Source organism: Mus musculus, chromosome 8 (assembly GCF_000001635.26).
Source record: "Mus musculus strain C57BL/6J chromosome 8, GRCm38.p6 C57BL/6J".
Taxonomy (NCBI): Eukaryota; Metazoa; Chordata; class Mammalia; order Rodentia; family Muridae; genus Mus; species Mus musculus.
The window spans coordinates 111,728,896-111,740,558 of NC_000074.6; the positions used below are offsets into that span (position 1 = coordinate 111,728,896).

Consider the following 11,663-nt stretch of genomic DNA (forward strand, 5'->3'; position numbering starts at 1 on the left):
CCTCAACTGGTTCATACTTATTTATACAGAAAATCATGTTCTCAGCGGCCTTAAACCAGCTCAAGGTGGGAACCAGGGGAATCAGAAAAGGAACTGGGCAACATGACACAACTGACAGGTTCCTAAGGACAAGAACAGCGAATTTATCCTAGGCCATAGGCCAAGCTCCTTCCTCCCATGATCATCTCACTAAATCTTCAGAATGGCCCAGGACAATCAGAATTGTGTCTATCTTGCCCAAAGGAAAGTGGAAGTTCAGAATGGGTACACCTGTCTCACCCAGGTTCACAAAGACAAGACAGGTTTCCAGAGGCAGGTCTAGGGCTCTGAGATACAAATGGAATTGGAGATTTGGGGGACATGTTGAGCTTCATAGAATCCAGAGCATTAGTGGCACAAGCCTTTCCTACCCTTCCTAGTCCCACCCCCAATGCATACACACACACAGGCACCCACCCCAAGCACAGAGCCTCACACACAGCAGGCACTAAAGAAACACTGGTTCCCTTCATACTCAGAACCACTGCAAATGTGAGCCAAGTTTATTTCTGGGATATTCTGTTTGCTTGTCCCAAAGAGTCCTGCTCTCAGTGGTGGCCAATGGGTATAGGCCCAGTGACTGTGTGCCCAACTGGCAGACACACTCAACACTCCTCTTCACTCACGCTCAGGCATCCACCTGGAGCAACATGCAGCCATAAGCCACTGACTAGACTAGAGACCTGGCAGCCCTCCTCGCCCCAATCCAGGGTCCATCGGAGCCCTGAGAGACACTTCTTCCCGCCCTTCCCTGTCCTGTTATCTTGGGTGGAATTCTAAGACAAAAGAGGTCTGGCAGCATCCTGCCCTAGCATTCCCATGGACAACTGAGCAGCCAGTTCATGTCCCTGATATGCTGATAAGGAACAGGAGTATGAGAGTTGGTGCTCAAAATGGCCTGTGCACGAGCCCCACATTCCAGAGCCAGCTCAAGGGAGTCACAGTTCCAGCTCAGCCTCCCTCAGGAGAGCACGTCCAGGACACAGGCAGGGAGGCATGCATAATAGGTGGCTCCCAGCTCACTGTCTGGCAGTCCATAGCCAGGGCAAAGGTCTGGAAAAGGAAGCAGTGAATCTGCCAAAGATTCACCCTCACACACAGATGCTGACCTTGGCTCTAGTAGCAATAGCAAATGACTGTGTCTAAACCCAGTTATGGACTGGAAGCAGGTTCCTGCTTCAACTCCTGCCACAGTGTCAGATACTGCCTTGGGGAGTCTGGGCAGAGGTGAAGCGGCATAAGGAATCCTCCTGCTGAAGAACGGCCTCTGCAAGCCCCATCACACCACGTAGGGTGGGATAACCACTGCTTCCTTCCCTGACCCTAGGATTCTAATGGAGGATTGGTGAAACTATAAGTGGGTGGGCTCTAGTCCACTTTTGTGATCTGCAAAAAAGCCTTAGCAAAGCTCAGTATAAGACTGGCCCTGACCCTTCACTGTAAGGACAACATGGGGCCCAGACTAAGGGCAATCCCTAGCCCTGACTCTGTCATGGCTGGATCCAGAGATCAGAGCAAAGGACTGTAGGATCTTAGCTTATGCACCTTCAGGTCTTAAGGCCCCTGGAGCTCTGACGCTCTACATCCTGAACTGTATGTACATAATAGAGCCGCAGCTCGTAATGTAGTTCATCTATATGACTACCTCCTAATGCAGCGGGCCCACGTAGGGACAGGGGACAGTATCACAGAAACGTCCTTCTCCAGCACACAAAGCTCCCCTCCACTCTCTACCTCTCCCACAAGGCCTGACTTTGTGTCTCACCTACAGGTAAGAAAGTTTCACCAAGAAAAACATGGGTCCTTGACTCTCCCTAGAGCTCAAGAGGGCCAGACAAGAGTGCACAGCCCCATTGTCTGGGTCTGAGACCACCCCTTCACACAGTGCATCTGCTGGAAAATGATCACCACCCACTCCCCACTCCCCAGTATCAAGCCTGGCTAAGACCTTTTTCTAAAGGCCTCCCAGACTGAGAAGGCTGGGTTAGAGGGTGGGCAGAGGAAAAAGCTGTTCGGACTTGGGGAAATTTTGTAGTGGAGCCTCCTAAAAGAATGGATGCTAGCAGAGAGCCACAGTAGGGCCTGACAGCTCAAGGCCAGTTCCCTCAGCCCAGGCATGGAGCAGGGAGCCTAAATGGTACAGTACACAGACACCACATGGCTCCCGCTCTCTGCCTCAGTTTCCACACTTAAAACCTTACAACCAGGATGGGGAGCAGCACCGGCCTCAAGGGCTAGACCCAGGGAGATCGCACTGCATTCACTCTCCTGCTCAACACAACCAACCACCAATGGCCAGGAGCTCCATTCTTCCTCCTCTGAGCAAAGGTGACTTTACTGGCACAACCTAGGGCTGTCTTACCCTGCTGTCTCCACCCAGTTTCCAATGGGTTCCTTCCTTGCTCAGGGCAAAGGGGAGGTAAGTACAGTGCCAGGAGGGTGTGCCGGCAGTTACTTCCCAAGGGCTCCCTTCCCTGAGGCACCACCTGGCTTCTGGCTCCTGATCCTCTAGGCATCCACACCTGCTATTCTGGCTCGTCAGCCCAGGCCGGTCACCATCCAACTCTCCACCCGGAGAAAGGAGGGCGTGTCTCCTGGCCCAAGACAATCGGAAACTTTCTCACTTAGCAAGGAACAGACACATGGTTGTTATGTATAGGTGACCAAATTCACAGCAAACCTAGCTCGGGTGTGTCTCTCAGCCTAGACCTTTCTTCAATCCAGAGTCGTGAAAATAAGCTGCCGCCTTCACTGCGATTCTCAACTCCCCAATCCCCCCCCCCCCCCCAGGTTCTGACCTATCGCGGCTCGCCGCCGGTAAGCAATCCTCAGCAAATCTCGGTTTTCCAGTCCCTCTGCGTACCGCCTCGGGCTCAGCCTCAGGCAGCCCGGCCGGCCCGTGGCCCGGCTGCCCGAGGACGTCAGGACCCAAGGGATGCGGAGGGCGACACGCTAGCTCCGTGGGCTGCGGGGACTCGAAAGGCGGACCGAGGGAGGGACTCGTTTACGCGCCGAGCTGCTCGGTAATTCTGCAGCCGGCAGGACGCTCGGGGCCCGCAGGAATCGTCCTCCTCCCCGCCCGCCCGCCCGGCGCCCACACTCACCAGGTACTTCATGGTGCTCCCCGGCCAGAGGCCGCGCTGCCCGCGTACCGCCCGCGCCTCACGTCTCAGCCGCCGCCTCGGCTGCCCGCAGCCGGTCCACTTCGCTCCGCCCGCCCGGCTCCCGGCATGCCTAGCCACGCTACCATTGGCCGCCGCGGTCCCCCATGCAAATGAGCCGCCGAGGTGGGCGTGTCGAGCTGGCTACTGCCAGTTGTGGACATCCCCGCCTCTCGCGGCTGCTGGCCCTGCTAGCGAAGGTCCTTAGAAGACGCCGCCCAGCCCCATCGCTCAGCTCCAGTGCAGCCCCTCCGTCCCCTCCAGATGCTGGTCTTTTGCCTTCCTTACCCACCAACACGGGAGTATTCACGTGTGTTCGCGGCATGTGATACAGATCTGAATTCCTACGCAATTGGGGAGGGGGGAGTATGCCCCAAAAGCAATTACTGAAAACAATAATTGTGTAAGACTATTGTAGACAGGCCTTACTGTGTAAGGATCCCAGGAACCCGGAGTGATGGTTTATGTCTAAGATTCCAGTAACAGGGAGGCAAAGGCAGGAAGCCAGCTTGGGTGACAGGATAAGATCCTGTCTCAAAACAAAACAGACCCCAGGGTTGGCCAGCTACACTCTGGCCTGCTGCTTTTCACTGGCAGCACCAACTCCTATCGCTTTGTATTCCTGGACTTTTGGGGATCCCAGCTGGTCCCCTGAAGCCCAGGGGAGTGAAGCTAGGACTAACTATGTCCACTCCATATATGCCTCTGGCACTAATAAGCAAGGCACCAGAGGCTTGCCAAGTCTTGCACCAGTTCTCCACTGAAGTGAATCCAAGATCTGGAAGAAGGCTGCCCATGTTCGGGTCACAGTTATGCCCTAGGAGCGCCCCTCCACCTTTCCTGAGTCAGTCCTGTCCAGACATAAAACTCGTGCCCAGCAGCAATCTTCCAGAAACCTGCTCCAGCTTGTCTGTTTCAGCACCGTCCAAATGTGCAGAGACAGAGAAGGAAAAAGCACCCGGGAAAGCAGTGGACAGAGCCTCAGCTCACCTCAGGGCTTGCTCCTTGCTAGGCTGCAGTTCAGTAATGTCATCCCAAGCAGCAAAATGTGCATGCCAGAGTCTCTGAGCACAGACTGCCGGGAAAACAGGGATGAAACTTATCTGGGAGCACACAGGACCCCCATTGCACACTGTCTGCCTGGCAGCTGCTGAGGTAAGGAAGCAGTGAGCCAGACCACACTTCATTTCAGCAGAGCTCTGAAGACCAGTGGCTAACACACACATGCTCAAAGCCAACCTCCACTTGACAGGCACCGGGCAGGCTTTTGCCCAGAGCTCCTTCATTAGGAGCTAGGCTACAGCAGAACAGAAAGCGCGCACAAGTCCTGTGAACACCTGGTTAAACCAGACTCCTGGGTCTTAACCCTCCTGAAAAGCTAGACACCTGCATTTCCCTGGGGCTTCTGGCTTATGAACCACTGGCCAGAGCTCACAGTATGAGGGGGTGGGGAGCAAGGAGAACTGACTCAGTGTCCTGTAATAGCACCTGGAACATTCCTGCTGGTCACCACTTACTACCCCCTGTCTCTCTCTCCTACACCCCCCTCTCCATCCAGCTACTCAATGGCCCTATGCCAGTGGGAACGAACATGCCTAAGCATTTGTCCCACTGTGCTGGGGTTGAAGGGTCCATAACGTGTCACTGAGTCTCTCTACTTTGGAGGGGAGGAGCAGGACCCAGAGACCCAGGAGGTCTCTGCAGGATGGACAGGAACACAAAAGACTATGCTCAAAGCCTCTATTCCACCCCTGGCCAAGGGAAGGCACCACAGAGAGGCAGCTGACTCGCTAGGATCTTGGGAAAGGAAGATCCTCTCTCAGAGGAGGGCTAAGGGTGAGTGTGGAGGTGGGGGAAGGGAGCTGAGCTCAGGCTCAGGCATTTCAAAAATTTGCTCCTTTTCCACTTAACTACCCCCCAAGCCTGTGAACCTTGGAATGGCATTTCCGCTTTGGAAACAAGACCCCAGGATTGACACCCCACTGTGCTAGGGGAGTACCCCTTCCCAAGCTATTGGGGAGGAAGCACCCATCAGGGTGGTGGCTGACAGGGATGCTCTACACACACACACACACACACACACACACACGGTGGTCTGTGCTGGCCTGGACACATGTGCTCAGTGATGCAGTCCTCCCTCCCCCACACCGACCCGACCTCCATGATGCAGAGGGACTCATGCCCACAGCAGTTTTACAACACACTTTCCTGCTGGCCTCTTTACAGTGATGAGACTGACACAGTCCAGGGGCCCTTGTCTTGGTCCACACAATCTGTGCCCAGGAGGGACAGAGCTGACACCCAGAGGAGGACAGTGGAGATACTACACCTTAACCCTCACTGACTTCTCTGCAGTGGAAAGGGAACTTAGGGACAATGACACTCCAGAGCTAAAGACCTCTGCCACACTCAAACTGACTCCAAAAGGACAGGGGTCTGAGACCCAAGAAACCACCTCTCTTCCATCTCCCCAACAAAAATCAACAACAACAACAACAAGAAGCCTGCACCCAGCACTGGAGCCAGCCTCCTCTGAAGTTGAGCTTCATGGATAAGGAGTGTGTAAAATAGGGTGGAACCTAAGTGCTTACTCTTGTGGAAAGAGCTGGCTTGAGAGCTGGCTGAGTTTCAAAAATATTGGAAGGTCAAGTCCAATATTGCCCTAATCATGCCTGAACACACACAGGCACACTCAGAGGCAGCATGTGCTGGCACAAGCACACACTGGGACAAGCTCACGTAAGTACAGGTGCAACACACACAGACAGAGCCGAGCATGCACAGGTGTATAGGCAGAGGAAGAGCTCAAAGACGCGGTGCTGGAGAAAGACTGCACAGGCCTGGCCAGACAACAGTTTCCACCCTCCAGGACAGGTGACAGTCATCCCAGGAGTGGCCTGGAGTCTCTTTACCAGGTTAAAGATGAGCTTACAGGCTGCAGAGGGATATCTCTGTCCTCGGGGGTATGGAAGGGACGTTTGCACAGTAAACATGGTAGACCACTCCTCTCCTGCCTATTGCGGTTTGTCCTGGACCCCTCTGAGGGGAGAGGGTTGGAGCCTTCTGGCCTTTCAGGCCTGAGAAGCAGTGCAGGCCCCACAGAGGAGCCATCACTGCTTAATGCCCTGTAACGCCCACTCTAGTGGAATGGCTGGACGAAGCAGCCCCTCCAAGAAGAAAGACCACACGGAGAACCACTTCCAAAGAGCAAATTATACAGAGGAGTTTTGGCTTATGACTAAGAAGAGTGAACAGAGCAGGCCTAAACTAACCGGCACAAGATAAAGCGCACAGCTTCTCCCCTCCTGAAGCCTGGGCTGGACAGGTCAGCTGATGGCCAGCTCTGGGAGTGGCAGTGGGAAAGGATTTCCTGAGACCGGAGGTAAGCGTCGCAAGCCCCAGGGACAGGAAGACGTGTTGTCCCTAAATGGCCACAGGGGCTGTTCTTTCCTTCTGAGAGGACTACTCACAGGGTCAAGCTCAAAACCTGGGCAAGGCTACAGGGACCTAGGACACAGCCTATCACATCAGTTAATCCTCACCACTGTGGGGACCAGGAGAGGGAAAATAGCACCTCCCAGAGGCTCAGAGGGCAGTGGCTCCGCCAGCTCACACAGGAAGTGGCAGGAGAGCGTACATCTGTAACTGCCCATTCAGCATTCTAAGCATGTCCCTAAAGCATCCCAGGTGACACCCCCGCCAGCCCCCACGCACAGCAGAGCACACACTCTTAGGAGTTCTTAGCCATAAAGAGCTTGCCTGTACTCTAAGGCTGGAATGGGCAATGAGAGCCTTCACTCTTCATTACAGTGGTGACTCTGTAGAAAGGTGGGCAGGGCCTACAGCCTGGAGCCAGTTTCTTCCTGGTCAGGTCCCCATGTCATCCTTTGGGCAAGTCCTTATGGACCTGGACGGATACAGAGTTAGGATGGAAGGCAATGCTACCTGCTATGGAGGGACAGAGCCCAGGGGTGAGAAGGGTCCAAACTGACAGGCCTCCCAGGAAGCCCGGCACCCCCTCTCAGCTGCTCCATCTCCCTTCAGGTGTGGTTCTGGGACAAAGGGAGGGGGGTAGGGCACCCCTCCTTTCACATTTTCCTGCAGTAAGGGTGCCTTCAGGGATGTGCCTATTTCAGACAGGACCTCCCTCCAGCAGAGGCCTCACTGTGTGCTGGCAGACAAGAGCAGGCTAGACCTGAGCACCGCAGCTTCATGTGTGGACCAGAGGCTGAGGCCTTGTGTGCCTGCCCTTGAAGCTGCTTCTGGGATCTGGCTCTCGTCCCCTTAGCATTAGGGAGGAGTCAGAGTAGTGCAAGAAACCTGTCAAGGAAGAGAAGGACACGGACAGGTCCCTGTCCCCAGGGGAAACTCCAGTGGCTGCCCTGCTTCCACCAGCTAGGCTGGGTGGGCAGGGACAGGGTGTGGTCAAGAGACCTCCCGAGCTGGGCCATCTGCTCTCCCTCTCCCATGGCAACCAGCAGTTCAGTCGGAGGGGTGACTTCACATGCCATCTGCTACACGCCTTCAGCAGCTTCCACTGAGCACCCGTGCACACCCACAGATACCCAGATGGGCAGAGAACGGACAGGGCTGGCAGGCATGGGGGCTGGAGTCAGTGAGCTGCAGGGCCAGCAGGGTCACAGGGTCTCCAGAGAGTATAAAAGCAGCTCCTCCCTTGTTAAAAAAAAAAAATCATATACAGAGTGGATCCCACATGAGCCTACAGTGCAGGGCCCATTTGCTTCTCTAGACTAAGCCTACACAAATGACTCCAGCTGGCTGTGGCACCCTCAGCTGGTCACTGCCCTTTAGGTGGTAAGGACAACCGTTACCAGCATCTGGACTCACACTCAGGCACTGATATGGACATACACAGGGCTGTACCAAGCACAGGGCACTATGGTGTGTCTCCATGCCAGCATCCCATACCGCCATACATCAAGTTCCACCCACTAGGAACCACCCCCACAAACACAAGTGCACACCTCTAAACCTATCTCCTAGCCTTCACTGCTCTCCCTCCTCCGTCTTCAGATGCTCCAAGGTTCCCCAAGTTCCCTCAAAACACCGCTTGAGGACCTGGGTGCAGCTCTTCCTTGGAATGCAGCTGCCCCAGATCCACAGCTAATGCTGGGGGTGACAAGTTATGGAATCCACCTCTCTCATTTGCACACACGGTCTGAGCATCAAATGCTTGTCAAGTGTTGTGTTGCACTAGGACACTGCCATGGAAGGAGTCCCCTCCTCTGAGAATTCACACTTGGGCTGTGGGAGGTGGGTGTGACCTGCAATCACACCTGTCTGTGGTGACAAGAACTCAAGGAGGGCAATGAAGGTGGCAGGGGTAAAGGGTTGTTTCACACAAGGTGTGTGGAACTTCTTGAAGGAGGAGGCATGTGAGTAAGGTGTGCATCTTTTGCTAAGGCTCGTGATGCCAATCAATCAATCAATCGATACCAGTGAAAGCTGATATAAACAGTGCAGGCAAGTGAGCAGCTTGGGAATGGAAGAGTAGACTAAGGGCCAAGGTGCCGCAGGAGGGGACTCTTGGCAAGCTGGTACCAGCTCTAGCTACCGGCTTCTGGCTTCTTGGAGGGTTAAGGTGTATCCTGGACCTGGGCTCTCATAGTGGCTGTGAGTGGGAGCACCAAGTCGGAGTGGCTGGGGAGGTGAAAAGAACCAGGCACAGTTCTTGTGTCCAGAACTGATCTCTGATGTGCTCCCCTGAGCCCCTCCAGCCAGAACCTCTTAGGACAGAATGAGACCCTGGGGGAAAAAAAATCACAAATGACACAAAAGCCTAATGTTAACCTGCAACGACTGTGTGAGAGAACACTGACCCTTATGGCCTGATGGAGGGCTGTGAACGGGGAAGACTGTGGTCTCAACACGGTCTGAGCAGATCATTTTGGGAGATACAGTAGTTGAGGGCATGACCCAAGGTTGCATGACAAGATATCAGTCTTTCTAATACCAACAATTTATCAGTGTTCTGATACTTTAAAATCCACATTAAACAAAAGAGACAGCTATCCATCAACCAGAGAGGGTAGGTTAAACGCACTGTGGTATATTCATAAGTAGAATATTATTCGGCAACCAAGAAGGCACAAGCCAGTCATATGCCCATGTGGATGGCAGTTTCTAAACTATTTTGCTGAATGAAAGAAGGCAGAACTAACATAGAATGAAGAGGTCTATCTAAGTCAGTATAGAAAACAGAGTAGGGGCTGCCTCCTGGGGACCTCTGAGTACGCTCTGAGGAGATAGTGACATTCCTTATCTTGACGGAGCTCTTCATTAGCCCAAACCTATTCATGGTACATTTAGTACCTGCATGTTTCACACATGGAAAAATCTACCTCAGTGTAAAATCTCCCTAAACAGACGAAAATGAAACAGCTCACAAGGATGAACGGCGTGACAGTAGTATTCTGAAAGACCCCCAGGGGGGTATCATGATCTTAACCCACTAAGCTACCATTTTCGTAAGTTCCCTGCTACCTAGGGAACTGGGTACAGTTAAGTTGCTGTGATCACTCAGACAACAGTCACCTTTCCTCATTTATTACATAGCTCTGGAAGTCTTGATGTTCCCAGACTATCGTGTCTGCCACTATAATCTGTTTCAAATCCCTCTTGGAATTTGGCAGGGTTTAATAATAAAATTATGGAAAAGCCCCTTAGCCTCTAATCTCTCCCCTAGAAAAGCGATTAACTTTAGAGCCACGACTTGTGACCATCTCTCCTGCCAGAGCGGGTGTCCCTCCTCACCTCGGAGGTCTTGGCTCTCCTGGGAGAAGAAGAAGCTGACGCTTCAACCAACAGTGAGTATAAGAGCACACAGAAGGAGTGGGGCCAGAGAGGACCGGGGCCCTTGCTGGGCAGGTCTGACCACCTTCAGTCCATCCCTGGAGCTACAGAAAAGCAAGAGAGAACCGGCCTGGCAAAATCATCCTCCGACCTCTACCCTTGCACATGTGCCCACACAGATCACATGCACACGTGATGATAATGCCAACAATGACCACAGAAAGGAAGGAAGGGAGGAAATTAATAAATAATGAAGTGTGTCCAGGGAACAAGGAAAGCAAGCAGCTGTGAAGAAAGAGGCTGAGGCTGGAGTGGAAAGCTCCTTAGGGCAGTAGCAGGAGGGGGCAAAGCTGACCATGAGGAGTGCCCTGGAGTTGTCCAGGCCACTCATCTTTCCACAGCCAGCACCAGCATCAGCATCTTAAAACACTTAGCATTTTTTAGACTAGCATTTCAAGGTACTGAGAGCTGCAGACTGGGGTTGAGGCCTCAATCCTTCCATTGCTGAACCACACTGCTTGCTGCAGACCACGGCTGAGGACAAGCCCGCACATCAGTAGCTTTATCCGCACATGACCCTGTCCACTGCAGTGAGCATAGCAGAGCGCCCGGCTGGCCCGAGATGTGGTGGGCTAGCCAACAGCAGAGTCAGAGGCCACTACCAGAGTAGTGAGGACGGCTTAGGAAGATGGGATCCCACAGGCTGTGCACAGCAGGGCAGAGGCCAGGCCCATCTCACCACTAAGGCCTTCCATAACGGGAACTAAACTGAACCACGAAGAAAAACCACCAGAGGGAGATGGTATACCACAGAGGACGTGCAGGGGTCAGCAAAGGGTGCTTGGTTACCGTACCTGCCACCTGCCGCCAGAGGCTGGGAGCAGAGACTGTCTCCCTGCAGCAGCCCCGCCCAGCCTCTCATGAAGAGCTGTGTGCATCCCTTGTGTTGACTTCCTCCCAAATGCCAGGGCCCAGTGGTCTGGTAACACTCCTCCACCCCTCTTCTGGAGCCTTAGCCCTGACATTTCCTACCAAAACATCCGCCCATCCTGAAGTGGCCTCTTCTTTAATCCCCACTTGGCCTTCAGTGAAGCTGCCTGGGAAGAGACTACGCAATCTTAAGGTTTTGGCAGGGCCCTGGCATTCCCTGCCCAGCCATGGTGGCAGAGAGAACAGGTAAGAGCTCCACACCCTCAGCAGGTGGCTGGGCTGGGCCAAAGAGGGGAGGGGGAGGGGGAGGGGGAGAATGAGCAAGGTAGCATAAGGGGACAGAGGGTCACATGAAGCCTGCAGTCCTGTGACAGAATCTGCTAGCAGCCACACAATCCCATCTTCAAATACACAATGGCAATGGGGCCAGGAGGTGTCCAGGGGAAAGCTGTGTGGGTGCAGGGTTGACCTGCCTGGTAAAGTGGGTTCAAGGTTTGCGACCAGTTCCTGCAAGGAGGAGGCCGAGAAGGACAAAGTACAGTAATGGGAGGAGGCACGGCATGGGCTTTGGGGAGTGAGGTGAGGGCCTGGACACAGTTTCTCCCATCCCCTGTGCCTGTCCTACGAGGCTGCAGCTGGATACCGGGTCAGCTGTAAGCCCTGCTTCAGATCTCTGGCTCCCTGGCCAACTCTCTCAAGCACAGAGTGAACCCCAGGGTC

The 11,663-nt window shown here is 53.9% G+C and overlaps 1 protein-coding gene across 2 annotated transcripts in view; it reads right to left on the reverse strand.

Annotated features, from left to right (window-relative positions):
- The window catches only part of Bcar1 (breast cancer anti-estrogen resistance 1), a 33,376-nt gene that overhangs the window by 18,422 nt on the left and 3,291 nt on the right, over positions 1 to 11,663 (reverse strand). The window contains exon 1 of one of the 2 annotated variants that reach the window (NM_001198839.1): positions 3,144 to 3,241. The exons of the other annotated variant lie outside the window; for it this stretch is intronic. Within the exon in view, the coding sequence (NP_001185768.1) occupies positions 3,144 to 3,155 (12 nt within the window). The 5' untranslated portion in view covers positions 3,156 to 3,241. Of the gene's footprint in view, positions 1 to 3,143; positions 3,242 to 11,663 lie in introns of those variants that run through there. 2 annotated transcript variants of the gene reach the window in all.